This window comes from Dromiciops gliroides, chromosome 1 (genome assembly GCF_019393635.1).
Source record: "Dromiciops gliroides isolate mDroGli1 chromosome 1, mDroGli1.pri, whole genome shotgun sequence".
In the NCBI taxonomy this organism is placed as follows: domain Eukaryota; kingdom Metazoa; phylum Chordata; class Mammalia; order Microbiotheria; family Microbiotheriidae; genus Dromiciops; species Dromiciops gliroides.
In genome coordinates this window covers 415,834,348-415,855,186 of record NC_057861.1, presented here as the reverse complement: position 1 = coordinate 415,855,186, position 20,839 = coordinate 415,834,348, and the positions used below count along the sequence as shown (strand labels likewise).

General features: G+C 41.3%; 1 protein-coding gene across 2 annotated transcripts in view; it reads left to right on the top strand.

Annotated features, from left to right (window-relative positions):
• EGFLAM (EGF like, fibronectin type III and laminin G domains) overlaps nucleotides 1-20,839 on the top strand; it is a 252,965-nt gene that overhangs the window by 183,617 nt on the left and 48,509 nt on the right. For both annotated transcript variants that reach the window (XM_043975361.1, XM_043975360.1), the window contains exons 12-15: nucleotides 1,324-1,468; nucleotides 4,641-4,830; nucleotides 14,384-14,509; nucleotides 15,336-15,579. In XM_043975361.1, coding sequence (XP_043831296.1) covers nucleotides 1,324-1,468; nucleotides 4,641-4,830; nucleotides 14,384-14,509; nucleotides 15,336-15,579 — 705 coding nt within the window. The remainder of the gene's footprint in view (nucleotides 1-1,323; nucleotides 1,469-4,640; nucleotides 4,831-14,383; nucleotides 14,510-15,335; nucleotides 15,580-20,839) is intronic.

The window sequence follows — 20,839 nt, the reverse complement described above, 5'->3', positions numbered from 1 at the left end:
GGATATGAAGGTGCAATAGAATATCCTGAGGAGGTTATAGGTTGCTAAAGTTTAAGAATCACTCATTCAAAAAATTTGTGACTTTTAGGGTCAAAGTAGTTTGGGTGGATGCTGGGAAAGGGTAATACCCATTCTAGTTGGGCTAGAATTGGCACTTTTGGCTTTTTCCTAATGAGGAGCTACTTTTGATTTGGGGAAAGTTTTATGGGGGCAGCTACTGACATTGCAAATTCCTGTTGGAATGGCTATTGGTTGTACTCTTGTTTTCTGCTGAAAATCCCCAAGAACCTCCAGGTGAGGGAACTAATGGTAGCCATAGTTGAGACTAACCAGGTCAGGCTTGTACCTTGCCTGAGAGATTTTAACTGCCAAGTTAAGGGTCTGTTGCATTAAAAGAATGATAGATGGGGGAGAAGTAGATAGACATGCCAGTTTAAGGTAAGGACAAGACTTTGCCCCCATGAATGTTCCTACAGTGCCCCAAATTCATCCCTCCATGGGATCCTGCTGTGGAAAAAAAAATGGATTGCATATTTCATGCAGCTGGGCACAAGCAGCTGTTTTGACAGCCTTGCCAATCAGAACTCAGAGGTTTGATTTTCACATTTTTATTAATACTGCCACTTGGGAGCTAGAAGAGTCCTTGGAGAAATTACTGGGATAGGAGTGACTCACATTCTAAAAATCTGCACCTTCAGTCCATTTCAGTTGGCAGTCTCCACAGTGCATTGTGTAGAGGTGAGGAGAATAATTGCTCAGGTTTCTTTTTCCCTGTGAAAAGAGCATATCAAAATTTTTGGCTATTCTGACTTATTCAGACAGATTTAGATCAAAGAATAATAATGAGAATGGAGGGGGTGGTCGTGGTGTTAGTGATGATGATGATGATAAACATAAACATTTATACAGCACCTACCATATATACCAGGCACTATGCTAAGAACTTTACAAATATTAACTCCTTTGATCTTCACAACAACCCTGGGAGGTTAGGTGTTATTATATTATTATCCCCATTTTACAGATAAGAACACAGAGGCAGAGATCAATTGACTTGCCCATAGTAACATAGATGGTAAGTGTCTAATGCCAGATTTAAGCTCAGGTCTTCCTGACTCCAGGACCATACCTCCCTCCATCCATTGGGCCACCTAGCTGCCTCTACATGACTAAGTAAATGGTAAGGTGGGACAGTTGATTTTTGTTATGTAGATCTCAAATGTGGCTTTGAATAGATTGATTCTCAATACCAAGAGAGTTCCTTCTGGAAAGAGGAGCAATGAGACTATTTGACAAGCACTTTCTCCCTCTCCTCCTCTGCAGATTTAATTGTGGAACTGGGGTGGCCGTCATTACGAGTGAAAGCAAAATAAAACTGGGCAGCTGGCACACCGTCAGCATCTACAGAGATGGGCTGAATGGGCTCCTCCAGGTGAACAATGGCACCCCTATAACAGGCCAATCTCAGGTGAGTTTTTTATTACCCTGTGTTCTCTCCTATGCTAAGTCCATTGTATGCAGATTATAGAGTTCTAGATGTGGAAGGGACCACAGAGACACTAGGAATTGAGGATTTTGTTGTTATTCAGTCATTTCAATCATGTCCGACTCTTCATGACCCCATTTGGGGTTTTCTTGGCAAAAATACTGGTCACCAGCCCTGGAGTCAGGAGGACCTGAGTTCAAATCCGGCCTCAGACACTTGACACGTACTAGCTGTATGACCTTGGACAAGTCACTCAACCCCAATTGCCTCACCAAAAAAAAAAAAATACTGAAGTGGTTTGCCACTTTCTTCTCCAGCTCATTTTACAGATGAGGAACTGAGGCAAACACGGCTAAGTGACTTGTCCAGGGTCACACAGCTAGTAAGTATCTGAGGCCAGATTTGAACTCAGGAAGATGAGTCTTCCTGAATTCAGGCCTGGCAATCTATCCACTGTGGCATCTAGCTGCCCTTGGGGATACAATAAATGAAACAATCCCTACTCACAACTACTAGAGTCACCAAGTAACATCTTTGTACACCCATACATTTGCTGACACATACATAACAAGCCTTATTCTCTTAGCCTTTTATGACTTTAAAGTTAGGGATGGAGGAAGCAGGCCAGTACCAGGAGAACTGAGCCCATTATTATTATCAACATATCACAATCTTTTGATTAAAGAACTCTGAAAAGGTCACTTGGTTCAGTATTTGAGAATCAGCCATTTATCTAAGGTTTTTAGACCATGTCTGTAGGAAGTGGTGAAATATTTTTAGTATTGGACTATAAAGTGATTCACTTTACCATTCCCATTTCTGTCATGCACTAGATAATTTCAGTTTCTTGTTCGTAACAAACAGTTTGGGTTAGCAAACTGCCAAGGGAACATAACCTGCAATTATAACCAGGCAGGTATCTGTGTTCTCAGAGGGGAAATGCAGCAAGGATGTATCACCCCCTGTGTATACGTGGCTTTTGCCTCCTTTCTCCTTGTATCTATCTATCCTTGCCCTGGCCCACTGGGGAGACATAATATGCGAGAGCTCATTCCTTGAAGATTTAAAGAAAACAAGGGTAGTTAGGCTAAAACCTCATTGATTCAGATCCCACTACTTGAGAGCTCACAATAATTCAGACAGTGGCTTATATGAGATCAGGCAGACATAAGGCCAGGGTTTAGAGTGACATAAGCACTGACAGGAAAGAAAAGTCAGGATTTATCTCAGGAAATCACATAAGGGCTTTAATGAGAATCCTTTGTAACGACCACATTAATTTTTTATACGTTGTCTGAAGTTCACTCTTATGCAAGCTGTGCAAAAGAAAGAGTTTGCTAACCAAACAGCATAAAAAATGCGGGGGTGGGGAAGAGTGGGCCCAGTAAGGAGTAAAGACCAATAGACTCCAATCTTCAATCTGAAGCATGCAACATACTCATTAAAATCAATTGATCATTTTTTTTTTTTTTTGGTGAGGCAATTGGGGTTAAATGACTTGCCCAGGGTCACACAGGTAGTAAGTGTCCAGTGTCTGAGGCTGGATTTGAACTCAGGTCCTCCTGAATCCAGAGCTGATGCTTCATCCACTGCGCCACCTAGCTGCCCCTAATCAATCAATATTTAAATGATTGCATTTAAGGACCAGGTACCAGGCTAGGAGCTGGGAATGCCTACATGAAAATGAGATGGTCCCTGCTTTCAAGAATCTTACATTCTCTTGAATTCTTATCTATTCATTAAACTATGGAATAAAATATATATTCAATATGTCTGCATGGAATAAACTGCAGAGCAGTAAAGCACATTTCTTTGAAACTTTTCCACAAATTGAACTTATTGCAAATCTACCATGATATCTTTCCACCTCTCTTTAAGAAAAAATTCCAGATCAATAAGGTTTTATAGCAATAAGAATAGTCTTCAAGGATACCTTTGTCTTATCTTATTGAAAACACTGCACAGTGTTTGGACTCGTACTCAGAAATAACTAATCCAAATTGCATTTTTATTACATAGAATTGTAGAGCTGAAGAATATCAGAGCTAGAAAACACCCTAAAAGATTTCTTAGTCTAATTCTCTTATTTATTGATGAGAACCCTAAGGCCTAGAGAGAGAGAGGTGACTTTCCCAATGTCACCCAGGTAGTGACGGAGCCAGAACTAGAATCTGTATATCTTAATTCCTGGCCAGTATCTTCCCCATGGTGCCAAAATACACAGGATTTTGGTTCCCTGATTTGAGTAATAATGTTTTGCATGAGTATTTTTTCCACTCCAGAATTTAAAAACATAATTTGTTTAATTGCCACAGAGTTCTTTGAAACTTTGACAGTAGGAGGCAATGGATGAGGTCATATGTAGTCATTTCATTTAGTACTACCTCCTTTTTCAGATGAGGAAACAGAAGCACAAAAGGGTGAATGACAGTGAATTAGAGGCAGTGTGGTATAGTGGAAAGAATGCTGGATTGGGACTCAGAAGATCTTAGCTTGAGCCTTACCACTGATCCTAGCTAAGTGACTACAGGCACATTATTTCACCACTGAACTTCCATAAAATGAGGATAATACATACCATCCAATTCACGGGTTTGTTTTGAGGATATGATTAAATAATGTGTTGAGCTAAAAGTGCTTTGCAATTGTGAGATAGTATTATTAAATTAGTAGGAGAGAGAGAAATAGAACATCCTATGGGTTGTACCAACCATGCAACTGTTCTTAACTCTGAAGTATCTTGCCTTCCCCCTGCCTACCTCCAAGAGAACTTTTCTGAAATCATGGCCCATGAGAAACTATCCATAGTAACTAACACAGTAATTTGGGGGTTCAAATTCCTTGTTTAAAAAAATCCTAGAGGGCAGCTAGGTGGTGCAGTGGGTAAAGAACTGGCCCTGGATTCAGGAGGACCTGAGTTCAAATTTGGCCTCAAACACTTGACACTTACTAGCTGTGTGACCCTCGGCAAGTCACTTAACCCTCATTGCCCCACCAAAAAAAAAAAAATCCTAAAAAGTCATTCATATTGAAGTTAAAATATTGAGCCTATCTCTTACCTCTTCATATTCTTCCTTTTAGAGTCTTGTGTGTATGTGTGTATGTGTGTGTGTGTGTGTGTGTGTGTGTGTAATTTGTTTCTTTTTTTTTAAAGGGCCAGTACAGTAAAATTACATTCCGGACCCCTTTCTACCTTGGTGGGGCTCCCAGTGCCTATTGGCTAGTCAGAGCAACAGGAACAAACCGAGGTTTCAAGGGCTGTGTTCAGTCACTAGCCATCAACGGGAAGAAAATAGACCTGAGGCCCTGGCCACTGGGGAAAACTCTAAGTGGGGCTGATGTAGGTAAGTACCACATGTGGGATTTGGTAGAATTACATACTAGTTTCTCTGGGCTGAGTGAGGTAGGAAAGTAGCTGGCGGCATGGTTCTAATAAAACTAAAGGAGAGAACATGTACCAGGGGAGGTAGGATTGAGCACTTCAGAGGTGTATGTAAGAAAACCAAGTCTGAAATAACAACAGCTGGAACAAACAACACAACCAAAGGAACCCACTGATTCACTCCGATCTGACCCCTACCTGTAAACCCTAACCCTTAGACACTATCCAACCCTAATGTGATCGGACTCCTAATACTCTAACATCTTCTGGCAGACCCCCTAACCATTTTCTGTGGATGACGCTAATCCTAATCCAATTATACACACAGGCGCGCGCACACACACACACACACACACACACACACACACACACACACACAATATCTTGAATGCTAATCTGTCACATGTGCCATATGGAATCCATTTTCTAAACATTGTCTATAAAACTCTAAACTTTAACTATAATCCAATGTACTCCCCCCCACCTCCTCTATATCTAGGGTGTCCCAAAACTGAATAATAATTTTAAGCGTAAAACTGCAGTAAGACTTTTGGGACATCTACAAGTATCTCTCATTATTTCTCTGGGACAGTTTAAGAATAGGGATCAGCTTTAGCCCTTTCATTCTAACCACCTCTTCAGGCAGAGAACATATGTAACAGGTGATGACCCTCCCCTGTGTTTAGTGGAATGGTTTTCTTTTTTTTCTTTTTCTTTCTTTCTTTCTTTCTTTCTTTCTTTCTTTCTTTCTTTCTTTCTTTCTTTCTTTCTTTCTTTCTTTCTTTCTTTCTTTCTTTCTTTCTTTCTTTCTTTCTTTCCTTTCTCTTTCCTTCTCTCTGTCTTTCTCTTTCTGCCTCTGTCTCTGTGTCTATCTCTGTGTCTGTCTTTCTCTCTCTCTCCCTCCCTTCTCTTCTCTTCTCTTCTCTTCTCTTCTCTTCTCTTCTCTTCTCTTCTCTTCTCTTCTCTTCTCTTCTCTTCTCTTCTCTTCTCTTCTCTTCTCTTCTCTTCTCTTCTCTTCTTTCTCTCTCTCTCTCTCTCTCTCTCTCTCTCTCTCTCTCTCTCTCTCTCTCTCTCTCTCTCTCTCCCTCCCTCCCTCCCTCCCTCCCTCCCTCCCTCCCTCTCTCTGTGTCTCTTTTTCGGCAAGTGGGGTTAAGTGACTTGCCTGCAGTCACACAGGTACTAAGTGTCTAAGGCCAGATTTAAACTCAGGTCCTCCTGACTGCAGGGTCAATGCTCTATCCACTACCCCCAGTGGTATGATTTTGCTTTCAGCTAGTCATTGAACCAACAAATATCTGGTGAGTATATACTTGCCAGTCCACAAGTATTGATCAAGTACTTAGTCTGTGCCAGATACTTCTGGAGATACAAAGAAAGGCAAAAACATAGTCTTTGCCCCCAAGGAGCTCACAGTGAAGCAGTTAGGGGGCACAGTGAATGGTGCTAGATGTGGAGTCCAGAAGCTCTGAACTAAAACCTGGCCTCAGACAATTACTAGCCTTGTGACTATGGGCAAGTCATTTTGAGTCTACTTGCAAGTCAAGATATCACAAGGATGATGCCAAGAATAAAGGAAGGATGGGGCAGCTAGATGGCACAGTGGATAAAGCACCGGCCCTGGATTCAGGAGGACCTGAGTTCAAATCCGACCTCAGACACTTGACACTTACTAGCTGTGTGACCCTGGGCAAGTCACTTAACCCCAATTGCCTCACCCCCCCCCAAAAAAAGAATAAAAGATGGACAAAATCAACCATTTCCTCATCTGTAAAACTGGGATAATAATAACACCTACTACTAGGGTTGTTATGAGGATCAAATGAAATACTTGGAAAGCTCTTTTCAGACCTTAAAGCACTATAAACATATTATTATTATTCCAATGAGGACAACAATATGGAATAATAATAATAATAATATGTACAAGATACATAAGGCATTGTGCTAAATATTATGGAAATTACAGAGTCTAAGACATCTCTCAGTCTATCCTTGGATAGACCTTATAATCTATGTTGGTAGATAAGGTAGGCTTACAAGGCTTATCTCAGGTACCATCCCCCCCAGATATTAGTTCTCCTTTCTTCCTCATTGTTCCTTTCCTTGTACTTATTTTTTTACCTGTCCTGTACCCTCAGTAAAATGTATTTTCTTAGAGAGCCAGGATCATTTTTTCCTCACTATCCCCATTGCCTACCAAAGTACCTTGCATGTATATAACTACATGAGAGTCTGTGATTTTTGTCAGTATGGAAGACTCCTGGTTTGGGTATTCCTTCCACCTTTACCAATCTCAACCCCTCTATGATTCAGTAAATAAGACTTAAGGAACTGCCTGTATGAAGTAGAAGTCAAGAAACGTTGTTGTTGTTGTTGTTGTTGTTGTTGTTGTTGTTGTTGTTGTTGTTGTTGTTGGGCAGCTAGGTGGCACAGTGGATAGAGTGCTGGGCTTGGGAATCAGGAAGACTCATCTTCCTGAGTTCAAATTCAGCCTGGGATATATAATAGCTGTGTGACCCTGGACAAGTCACTTAACCCTATTGCTCTCAGTTTCCTCATCTGTAAAATAAGCTGAAATGGTAAACCACTCCAGTATCTTTGCCAAGAAAACCCTAAATGGGGTCATGAAGAGTCGAACACAACTGAAAAACAACACAACAACAATCTCTGGCCCCAAGCTCAGCATTCTATCCCCTATCTGGTACCTGGGTCTTGCTAGTAGCAAAATCAATGTTTGTTGAATTGAATTGAATTGAAAAAGACAACTAACTTACTATGAGACACCACAGGACAAATGTGAAATAAGTACCAATGCCAACTGCTGACTCCAAAGTGGCACTCTACAGTTTACATAATACTTGGCACACAATCAGTCTCATTTGGTTGTCAGGACATCCCTTTGAAGTAAGTAGTATATTATCCTCATTTTATACATGAGGATATGGAGGTTTCTAAATCTGAAAGCTTCTTGCTCTGGTCACAGCCACTAGTGAGTGTTGGAGCTGTGACTGGAACCCAGGCCTTCTGCCTCCAGATATGATGGTCTCTCCACTATATCACAGATACCTGAGGCCAGATTGTTGACATAGGCTAACACCTATGTCTTATTTGATAGACAATGGACAACTGGCTTTTTTTGAGTAAGAGAGTGACATGAATAAAGCAGTATTTTTAGGGAAAGATCTGTCTGCAGAGTTCAGGAAAGACATATTTAAAGGAGGAAACTCAAAACAGTTAGAAGGTTTTTGCTATGGCCTGGGAGCAAGGGGGAAGGGGCAAAAATAATAATAATGGCTGAAAAGTTGATAGGTTCTATTGGTGTTTGGTGCTTGATATATTTTAAGGAAATGGAAGAATCTGTTATTATAAGATACATCTAATATTCCATGCCCATTTATTAAAGGGAAAGAATTATTTCCCAACCCCGCCACCCTTCCCCACTCCCACCTCCAGTGCTACCCCTGCACATATGTTCTAGCATAACATTCTCTTCTCCAAAAACAGATGTTTATAGATACTTTGCTATTCCATAGCTGGCCAATCCACATATGGAAAGGATAGGAATTACCAGCACTTGCATTTTCTCTTGGGTTCCTATGTCAACAACCTCTTCCAAGAAAGTAGACAGTGAGGGAAAGATCCCTGGGGCCTACATGGAAGCAAAGATAGCTTGACCATTGGGGAAGTCCTTGGAAATCAAATGGGCATGGCTGCCTCTGACCAGGATTGTGAAGAAGGTTGTCTGCCTTTGCCTGGCCCCCAACACTATCTCACCCCCCCAAACCAGGCAATTCTTCTGTTTGATCTTGGGGCAGAATTCAAACTAGAAGTAAAACTTTAGTTTTTGTTAGTTTATCAGATTAAAGCTAGATGGTCAGTGGGCAGAGACAAGACAGAATGGGACATGGGGCAGGTAAATTTTCAGGTCTGGAAGGCACAAAAAAGGAACAGAAAGACACTTAAAACAACTTCTGAGACAGCTTGGATACACCTAGAACTAGAACCAGTTCAATCATTAAGTGCCTATGACATTAGCTCTTCATCTATACATGGGGATAATGACATTTGCCCCTATCTACCTCACAATGTTGTGAGGAAAGCACATTGTAACTTACCCAATATTGTGGAATTATGTGAGTCTTTGTTATTCTTACTTTATAGGTGTTCCTGGGCCAGCCCTTTAAATCTAAATCTGTCTCTCATCTGCCAGCCATAGTGACGAATCACAAAAGACTTGGCCATTTTTCTTGGCCAGAGGTCCCCTTGCTCTGAACTGAACCTGGAGCAAGAAATCCAGTACTTATGGGGCAGAATCTTCTCTAACGGGTGACTGGCCCAGGGACAACCCTGAAAGGTAGATTAAGCAGCTGTCACCTCATTGAACAATCACAGGGACTGACAAATAACACAGATGTTGCTAAATTGAACAAGTGCCTGGCTCTGCCAGCCTTTTTGTTTCCAGCTTAGTCCAGTATTTATCTCTACAAGTTCCACAGGTGCTATAAGAGAAGGGGCCAAGTGATTGGCTTCTGGACTCCAAGATCCAGCTACCAGATATTATTATTATTAACTTGGATGATAAAAGTCAATTAGGTCGTTGTTTTCCATTTCTCCTAAGTATACCGGGGCGACGTAGTATAGTGGATAGAAAGATGGATGCAGAATTTGAAAGTAAAGGGTTCAAATCCTACATCAGATACCTAATAGCTATGAGTTTCTGGACAAATTATTTAACTTCTTGAGTCTCAGTTTCTTACAAATGAGGGGGTTGGACTCAGTGACCTCTAAGATCACTTCCATTTCTAAATGTTCGTATGGTCCTGTCCCCAGGACACATGCTTAGGTCTTATCATTTTTTCCGATTGAACATGCTTTCTTTGTTTTGAGTTATTCAGCATTTTAAAAATTATTGTAATTTTTAAAAAAATCAGCATATTGCATGCTATAACAGTGAATTGTTCTGATATAAACAAGGGTAAATTTCTTGTAATGTTATCATCTTCCAAAAGAGGTTGGTGAAGCCATGGTAACTCACGGAACCTCAGAAGAGGCAGGGACAACAGAGGCCTCCTAGTCTCATCCATGCCAAATTAGAATCGTCTTTACAAAAGTCCCCCCAAATGGGCATGTAACTTTGGTTTAAAAAGCTATAGTTGGGGAGGAAACTTGTCACAGGTGAATGATTTGTCTACAATATGGCTTTACCTCTGAGATCTCTAACCCAGCATCCCCTTCCCCTACAATCCTCACCTCCTTCCTTATCATCTCTTCCTCCTCACTGTGATTTTCCATCTCTCATCTGCTTTTTCATTACCTGGTTTATTCATGCTCTCCAGGATAATACGTCCTTGCTAACAAGACTATAACATCAGAAAATCATTCTCCTTGGCAGGGGGAGGCAGTGTGGAAACAACTTTATTGGGAGCTAGAGGACCTAGGTTCAAATTCTGATTTTCTGCTTGCTAACTGCATGATCATGAAAAATTGATTTACTTCCCTGGGTCTCATCTGTAAAATGAAGAGGTTCAACTAAACTTATTGTTGAGGTTCCTTTCATCTTGAAAGCTATGATTGTAAAAATAGCTCTCATAATGCTCCTCTCTGTTCCCACTTCTAGCTTCCTTATTACCTCCTGCCTAGCCTATAACAACAGCCTACTAATGGGTCTTTTTTTATTCTATTCTCTAGACCAGTCAATTCAATGAAACATTGATTAAGCATCCACTGGCTCAGTCCAGTGGGAGATATATATTTTAGACAGTTTATATTTGGGGAAGGGAATATGACACACGTACAGGCAACTATAATACACATTGCTGCCAGGTTGAACTTCCTTACACATATATCTGATCTAGTATAAATCAATCAATCAACATTTATTAAGTATCTACTATGTTCCAGGCACTCTGCTAAGGTTCTTCTTCTCAGAAATCTTTAGCTCTTTAGTGGCTCACTATGGCCTACTGGGGATAGCTAGGTGGCCTAGAGTCAGGAAGATTCATCATCCTTAGTTCAAATCTGGTCTCAGATACTTACTAGCTGTGTGACCCTGGTCAAGTCACTTAATCCTGTTTGCTTCATTTCCTCATCTGTAAAATGAGCTGGAAGAAGCAAAGGGCAAACCACTCTGGTATCTTTGCCAAGAAAACCCCAAATGGGGTCAGGAAGATTTGGAAATTACTGAAAAATGATTAAACAACAACAAAATTGCCTACTGAGTAAACTTCATATTTTTTGTCTGGCCTTCAGAGCCTTTCACAATCTGATGCCAGGTTGCCTTATTCAAAACCACTCCTGACGGAGTTCCAGTCAGGCTGTACTGTTGAGAGAAATGATTATTTTTTTCATGTATTAAAAATTAATTATTGAATTAGAACCAAAGTTTTTCCCTTTTTCTACTTCCTCATCCAGAAATCAACCAGTATGGGAAATCTTGGGCAAAGACTTACACAGCCAGGAAAGCTAGGATCTAACAAAAGACAGTAAAGAAATTCTAAGTTTAGGTGAATGGGTGAATTCTTGCTCATTGTGTTTACTCAGACAGGTTGGAGAAAATGTGGATTCTCCCTTTTGTCAGACAGGTGATATGGAAATTGATAAGTCTCTGACCAAGGCTTGGGTGTTTAGTGTCAACTTGAGACCCTCATTGGAATAAGCCCACCTCTTATTATTTGTTATTTTGGGTTTTTGCGGGGTAATGGGGGTTAAGTGACTTGCCCAGGATCACACAGCTAGTAAGGGTCAAGTGTCTGAGGCCAGATTTGAACTCAGGTCCTCCTGAATCCAGGACTTGTGCTTTATCCACTGTGCCACCCAGAAGTCCCACCCCCCACCTCCTATTATAATATTCATCCTCTCATCAATTGTTAACCAATCAAACTTGACTGCTGCCATCAGGACCATCGGATATTCTTCCCAAGTCATTTAAACTGTGAACCCACTTCCATCTGTGGTTCAAAGAGAATTAATGAAATGTTAGTGTTATTAATAAAATGGTTAATTACCTAGAAACTGTCTCTCAAACTTTTTAAATGTCACACTGTATTCTTTTCCCCAGACCCTTGTGTTTTCACATTTCTATGTCTTTGGTCATCCTTGGGCCTGACATGGTCTTCCTCCCCCATGTTTCCTGTTGAATTTCTAGTCATTCTTCAGATCCCATCTCAAATGTCAAATCCTCCAGGAAGCTCTCCTTGATCCATCCAGTTTGGTTATGATATTCCCCTTCAGATGCCATGTATCCTATTATCTGACACCTGCATATTATAGTTATTTGAGCTTGTGTTATATCCCCTTTCCCAACTATGAGATCTGTCTAAAATATATATCTACCACAGGGCTAAGCACAGTAACTGCTTAATCAATGGTTTTTTTTAGTTGAATTGTCATGCTTCTTTTAATGTACTTAGTCTCAAAGGCACTCTGATATTAAAAGGAGTGCTGGGGGCAACTAGGTGGCGCAGTGGACAGAGCACCAACCCTGGAGTCAGGAGGACCTGAGTTTAGATCCAGCCTCAGACACTTGACACTTACTAGCTGTGTGACCCTGGGCAAGTCACTTCACCCCAACCACTTCAACCCCCCCCCCAAAAAAAAGAGTTCTGGATTTGGAATTAGAAAACCCAGGTTCTAAGTTTTCTAAAATAAAATATATATATATATGTATATGTATATGTATATGTATATATATATATATATATATATATATATATATATATATATATATATATATATATATATATATATATATAATCAATGGAACCTCAGACAACATTACTTGGTCTATCTGGGCCTCGGTTTCCTTAGCTAAAAAATGAGGGGTTTAGACTAGATGAGCTCCGAAGTCCCTTCTGGCTCTAAATCTAGAATCCTGAGATCCTTGTCCTGGCCTCATCTAGACAGAATCTTATGCTGCAGAAATCAGTAAAAGATGGTAGGATATAGTTGAAGGTCTGTGAAGAGTTTGCTCTTTGACAGTCAAAGGTAAGTTCAGAGGTTCAACTGCTTGGGTCTCCCTGAGGACTTTGAATTTCAGGGACACTATCACTAATCTGTAGATTCTCCAACTGGTCAGAGACCACCAGCTCTGTCTGCCCAAACTCTTGAGGGGCCACCAGATGGGATGCACAGATGATACCCTACTTCAGCTGATGGTGGATCAGTCACCTAGAAACTAAATGCTTTTTTCATATCTCATTAGCAAGCACTCCATTCATTCTACACCCCCTCCTCTGCCCAGCATGCTCTGCCTCCCTTCACACTCCAACCCTTTCCCAGCTTCAGAGGCTGGATGAATTCTGCAAATACAGTTGACTGACACATGAAGAGAAACAATGACATAATGGGGCCAAATGAAGGCTGGCCCATCTCACTTCATATTTCTAAGGATAGAAAGAACCCCTAAGATAACACAAGGCTGGAATAGTAAAAGAGAAAGTGGTGGGTTATTTTGTTTTTTCTTTTGTTAAACTTAACTGCGGAAAATTCCGAGAGATATCTCCTCATACTTAGGAAAATGCCAGCGGTATTGTGGAGTCTTGGGAGAGTGCGATGGGCAATGGTTGACCCAGTCAGGGCAATGAGACAGCATTTTCCCTTTCTCAACAGCCCTGGAGCTGCCTCAGACCACTTCCATCACCTGCTACTGGAAGACATTTTGTTTTCACCTATACTGTTTGTTCAAGGCCAGATTGGAGCCCATCTGTCTAATTTAGCTCTTTTGTGTAAGGGGGAATAACAGTCTACAGAAATAGCAGCAAAACAGTCAAGTATAAACTAAATCTTTTCCATTCCTCTGATAGTGCACATTTGCAAATTAAAAAATAAATCCCTCATGAATTTCCCCTGATAAAAAATCCCCACGTCCTGCTTGGACTCTTTCAGTGTGGCGTTGCCCTGGGGCCGTTACCCACAGCCCCTCGTGGAAGGTACTGAGGAAGTGGGAGTGATGATTATGAAGCCCATATGCTAACATAATATGGATTGCTCAGGGCCCAGACAGAACAGTCAACAGCCTTCAGGTAGTTAATAAGCTTAGGCCTAGCCACTTAACTCCTTCAAGGCTTACCAGGCAGGGAACAAACTTTGACTCAATAAGATGGCACTTAAGCTAATTGAGGTTACACAAATTAGAATGCTTATAACATAAACAATCTGGTGACATTTGGAGAGTTTGAATTATGTGTTTATGAGAACAACAGAGAGATTAATTAAAGCAGAAAAGGCCCAGTCATCCTGGTGAGTGGTCATAAAAATGTCTGGTGAATTAATGTATGATTTATTGTTTCCACCGTGTTTGAGAGAGGCTTCGTGGCACTCCATAAAGCCCCAGTGGAAATCAGATTAAAATGAAGAAACATTTCCACTTGTTCTCAAACTTGGTTTGCAGTTTTGCCGAGGTAGGAATGAAGTTTACAGGACCTGGAATGAAATCCAATGTGTTGGGAACAAAGGTTCTTGCTTCCTACTGGGTTGGTGTTAGTGCCTATCCTAATTCTTCTTCTGTATGTATTTAGGGGAATGCAGCAGCGGCATTTGTGATGAGGCCTCCTGCATCAATGGAGGCACCTGCACCGCGGTCAAAGCAGATTCCTACATTTGCCTTTGTCCCCTGGGATTTAAAGGGAGACATTGTGAAGACGGTGAGAAGGAAGTGAGCCGCTAACTAGCAAGCGGGATACTGAACAAGAGGAAAGAGGCAATAATGTAGAGGCAGGGTTTGATGTCAGACTGCTTGCTTGTTCATATATTAATGTAATTTTTCATCCATGCAACTTGAGTCAGCCTCAGAGGGCAGTTCAGGAGTTCCATTTTCAGAAGTTAGATAGTCCTTTGACCAGGTTGGGACACCCCTGCTCTCATTTGTTTGAACTGGGGCTTTCAAACAAGCCCATACTCAAGTCAGCTGTACCTTGGGCAAAGTGTGATGTGCTTCATTTGGAGCTGCTATGAAACTAAAGAACCTATAGGTCTCTATCTGAAGCATGCAGAACTTGTTTACTTGAGAATAGTTGAATGTTTTTTTAAGAATAAGGAAAAGCATGTTGGGTAGACCATATTTTGGATTGAATAGCACCCAAAAGGGAAGAAAAACTCATTGGACATCCAGAGTTAATCAAAGGTCTCCAACTTTTAAGTCTGAATGGGAAGGGCCTTAAGAAATGCCCATTTGTTTGGAAGGCCTGGACCTATATTTCATCAATGTATGGAACACCCCTGATAGAAACATTTTCCCCCAATACAGATGAACAACTCCTTAATAACTTATACTCCTAATGAGTTGCCTAAGGCACTGTGACTTTCCCATAGTCAGTCTCCCAGCCAGTATCTCGAAGCTTTATCTGCCTGATTCTGAGGCCAGATCCCTCCCCAATATTTCACGATGAATTATTTTTAAAAATCAGTAATTTCCCATCTGTCTCCCAGTGTGTATTCTAATGTCATGTTTGTTTCTTGTGAGACTTTCAGCTTTCACCCTGGCCATCCCTCAGTTCAATCAATCTCTCAGGTCCTTTGCGGCAACCCCTTGGCCTTTGGAGTCCCAGAATTACCTCTCTTTCATGGAGTTTGAGATCACGTTTCGGCCAGAGTCAGAAGATGGTGTCTTGTTGTACAGCTATGACACGGGCAGTAAAGACTTCCTGTCTGTCAACATGGTGGATGGCTATGTGGAATTCAGATTTGACTGTGGCTCTGGAACAGCTGTTCTCCGGTAAGGGCCACTTCTAAGACCACCTCCAAAAGAGTAGCACATGGGCACTTTTGGAAACAAACCAAAATCTCCTCAATTGTTCACTACAAAAGTGAGTATGGTTCTCACTCCATGATCTAGCTCTACCTTGTCTTTCCATCTTGATCTTGTGTCATGCTTCTCCGTTGATTATGTTCCAGCCAAACTGAACTGCTCTTCACCTTCTCCATCTCCCAAACAGGCATCCACTTTCCAAGTCAACGCACCTGTTGACTTGATTCCACAAGCCTAGAATGTTTTCTTTCCATTTCTTCCCCTACTGAGTCTTCATCTCCTTTAAAGCAGGACTCAGGTGCCACTTGTGCAAAGTCTTCTCTTGTTCTCTTCCCAGTTCCCTGTTGGTGAAGAGCTTCCCCTCTTAGGCCTAATAGACCACTTCCTTTTTAATCCTCTCTGCTATACTTATGTGATAATGGGTTATATAGTTTTTTATGCTAGTGTTTTTCTTCACTTCTAGACTATGGATTCTGGGAGGACGGGACTTTGTTTTGTGTCCCCCAGGAAAATGTAAGCTTCGTGAGGGCAGAAACAGTTTCATTTTTGTCTTTTTCTATCCCCAGTACCTACTGTGGTTCCAGGCACGTAGTAGGCACTTACATTTTTGTTGGATTGAATCATGCAATATAGCATTCTGCATGTGGAAGGAAATTAGTAAAAGTCTTGTTCCCAGATAGATGAATGAAGCACATTGAACAATATCCTCCCCTTTCATGTTTTCTCCTGCACATTCCTCTTTTCTTAACCCTGGCCTATTACACAATAGATGAGATACTTCCCACTGATAGAAAAATATTGCAGGGAGGAGATGACTTTCTCAAATGACTCCCCACCAGGTAGCTTTTCTCTGACCCGAACAATGGAAATTATTTCTTGCTTGAGGTGAAGATGAAAGGGTCTGATTTCTTGATAGGGTAGTAATGTACAATGCAACTAGTTAAACCTTTAATAAATATTAATTTATCCTCCTTATCACAATAACTAGAATAGAAAGGAATATACATATACACATACAGATTGCTTTAAAGTTTGCACAGTGCTTTACAAATATTTCATTTTATAACATTATACTTTCCTGTGGTATATACTTAATAAATAGTTCTTGATTAATGAAAATGTTAATGATAATTAATAATCAGCTTCATTATATGATCCTATGATATGGTTTGTAGGGAAAAGAGGAATATATTGATTTCTTTATATCTAGCCATCCCCTTGCCCCAAGCCTGAGGATAATTTAGCTGTTTTTCCCCCTTTGTTTTTATGGCTCTTTCCTCTCATTCTCTTTCCTAAATGGTCAGTAGTTGCCTAGCTTCAGTGGTGCCTAAAAGACTGGGGATCCTAATTTAATAAAATAATGCTTCACAATTTCAGTAGATATGTTATTTCACTAATGGGTCTTCATTGATGCCTCATTGGAGGCAACTCTTGTACATATTCTGCCATAGATCCACCATAAAGAATCCATGCAACATGCTGGAAGCTTTCCTTCCTCCAGGTGTCATTCAGCAAGCTCTTTCTGCCAGCAAAAAGGACTTTCCTACTGGAAAGAGAATTTCCCCTCCCTTCCAAAGAGCCCTATAGAGTGGTACCCCAAAGTGAACCAGACTGACCCTGGCATGGCAATTCATTATGTTCATCATGGCCTTCCACAAGCCCTTGAGAATGAAGGGAAGCTTTCCTAATCTATCCATCCAAGACAAGTTGGAGGGGAAAGGAGTCCTCACCTAAGACCTTTTCTTCTCCATCATTTTGCTATGTGGAAAAGAACAAGAGTTACTTGAAAACAAATTTATTTCAAAATCACATTTTGTTCTTTTGTTTTGTTTTGTTTTAGTGAGGCAATTGGGCTTAAGTGACTTGCCCAGGGTCACACAGCTAGTAAGTATTAAGTGTCTGAGGCCGGATTTGAACTCAGGTACTCCTGAATCCAGGGCCAGTGCTCTATCCACTGCACCACCTAGCTGCCCCACATTTTGTTTTAAATACATCCAAGTCCACCTCCAAGGCTTCATTTTGGCATAGCAAGACCTTAGGTTCTTGGAGACTATCCCACTAAAGGGCAAGTCCTACCAAAGCTGGGATGGGCTCAGGTATGGGCTAGGATTGGTCCATGGGTCTGATGTTCAAGGGCCAGTCTAGCACAGTTCGGAGGGGCGCATCACCACAGGCTGGCTAAAGAGTGAGGAATTATTTTTGGCCATACCAACTTTTAAACACCATCTACCTAGGAAGTCACAGAGAGGAGCCATCCTTGGTCTGCACTAGCGGAGACTATCCACAATAAAGAGACCACAGATCCTAGAAGTCTGTGCAAAGCCCTGTGAAAGGAACTGGGAAAACAAAGAGGAGAAAACAATGTAGACCCTGATCCTGAGGAGCCAGTAGGAGAAATGAGATATTTTCTCTGAGCTTATCATCTAGTAAGAAAAATAGAATTTGGGGGGCAGCTAGATGGCTCAGTGGATAAAACACCAGCCCTGGATTCAGGAGTATGTGAGTTCAAATCTGGCCTCAGACACTTGGCACTTACTAGCTGTGTGACCCTGGGCAAGTCACTTAACCCCCATTGCCCCACAAAAAACAAACAAACAAAAAAGTTCTTTTAAGGGGGCAGCTAGGTGGCGCAGTGGATAGAGCACCGGCCCTGGAGTCAGGAATACCTGAGTTCAAATCCGGCCTCAGACACTTAACACTTACTAGCTGTGTGACCCTGGGCAAGTCACTTAACCCCAATTGCCTCACTAAAAAAAAAAAAATAGAATTTGTATAAAAGCAGTGTAGTACAGTAAGATACAGTGTTCCTGATGTAAGATACACTGTTCCTGAAGAAATATGCACCATTCCTGATGTAAGATACAGTGTTCTTCATGTAAGATACCATTGTTCCTGATATCAGAAGACCCAAGCTCCTATCTTGCCTCTGATGTTAATTACCTAGAGAAGTTGGACAAGTTACTAAGTTCTCCATATTCAGTTTCCTCACCTGGAAAAGGAAAGGGTCAGACTAGATGACCCCTGAGGCCTCTTCTAGCTTGAGAGCTATTATTCTATGAACAAAGCAGAACATGATAAGCTTTTGAGCCCCCTGAATCCTGGGCACAAGTAACAGGTATTTCTTGTCTTTGCATCCATCCATATCTACTTCTCTTGTTCTCTTTCCCATTCATTAGTTTCTGCCTAAGACCCATTCACCTAATATGCATTTCTTGTTCCTCTGTGTGTTTCTTTCTTCTCTCCTGAAGCTCCCCAGCATGTTTTTCACCAATAGTGCCCCTGTAGCAAGAAGTTAGGGATCTTTTCCCCCTTTTCTTAAAGGAAATTCTTAGCTCTGTTCAGTTGACATTCTTTCCCTCTGTCTGCCATTTTGGAAAGAGTACACGGGTGAGATGTGACAACTGTATATTGCTGTAACTGCTGCTCATTCCTCATGGCTGATGGGAAATGGTGGCTGCACTTGGTTTAAATGATTCTTAAAAACAGCAGTTATTTTTCTTCTCTGACTGTTTCCCCATATCCATCAATGACACTGCCTGATGTGGGGGATGGGCATTTCTCTGTGTGTGTGTGTGTGTGTGTGTGTGTGTGTGTGTGTGTGTGTGTGTGTAGGGGGTTGTTTAGAGCTTCCAATTGCTGTACATCAAGATAACTTTGAGTTGTCTTGGCTGGTTCTATTTGCATAAGATTATGCAAAATAGCTAAAGCAATTCACCTGAAAGGATTGTGTGTGACAGGTTGAGAAGGGGAGGGGGGAAACCTTGATTATCACCTTTCCCTTTCAAATTTAGCTTCCTCTTGGATAACAGCCAGTAGGAACCAGTGGAAACTATGTCTGGACCTCTTGGCCTACCTCAAAACATCATCTGTATCCTCCCCTCCTGTCTCCTCTGCAGCTGCAGCTACAGCTGACAATGGAAACTTCACAGCACTTGGGACGTTGGGGGGGGCTGCTACAATTCTCCTTTCCTAATGTGGTACCTAATTTTTTTTTTAACATAAGGATCTTTTTATTGAGTTGTTCAAAGCAGCTGTAGCCTTCATCTGTCAGTAAAGGCAAGTAGGGAAAGAATTCTGGAGGACTGGGTGTGGTAAAAGGAGCTAAATTCCTCCAAACCTCAGGGACCTATCCCAAGTTCCAGGGGGCCTTTGAACACACATTCACTGGTTTATTCCTCCACCTCCCAAATACATGCATGCCATTGTCTATTATGAGCCACGGAGTCAAAGGACCTTTTTTGCATCCAATTTAACATATTTCTTGTTGAATCCAGGCCCATGACTCAGTGTCATTCCTAAATGATCTTTCATACTGTCTCCTCATATTCTATCCATTGCCAAATCTTGCTGTTTCTACCGTCACAATATTTTCTTGTATGAGTCCCTATCTCTCCATTCATACAGCCGCTTCTCTCATTTAGGCCTCATCCCCTCTTGCCTTAAGTATTAGGATAACCTTCTAATAGGTCTTCCTACCTCATGTCTCTCTCTACTCTAGTCTATCCTCCACTCATCTACCAAGGTGATATCTCTAACACCTAGATTTGACTTCATCATTCCCCTACTCACTGAGCTGCAGTAGCTCCCTATTACCATCAGAATCAAACATAAACCCTTCTGATCGTTAAAGCTTTTCTTCCATTGGCCCATTCCTACCTTTCCAGTCTCCTTACTTTCCTGCTCTCCATGTGCTCTACAATCTAGCTGTTCCTCATATACTAGACTCTCCATCTCCCATCTCAATACCTTTGAAGCACTGAGATAGATAGCACTGGCTATGACCCAGTCCCAGAATGCCTTGCTCCCTCACTGCCTCCTCTTTACTTCTCTGGCTTTCCTCTAAGATTCAGCTCAGTTCTCACTTGTGGCAGGAAGCCTTTCTTCATCCCCTCAGTTGCTAGTGTCTTCCCTGATGAGATTACCTCCTATCCATTCAATATATCTTGCATGTACCTTGTTATTTACATGAGGCCTCCCCTGTTAGAATGCTAGCTCTTTGACATCAGCAAGCATTTTTACCTTTCTTTGTGTCTCAAGTGTTAGCATGGTGTCTAGCACATGATAAGCACTTAATAAATTCTCGTTAATTGACTGATTAGATGAATAGAATCCAAACAAAAACCTGGAATTATAGAATATCAAAACTGAAATTAGATTATTACAGATAATCTAGCCCAGGGCTTCTTAAACTTTTTCCACTCACAACCCCTTTTCATCTGAGAAATTT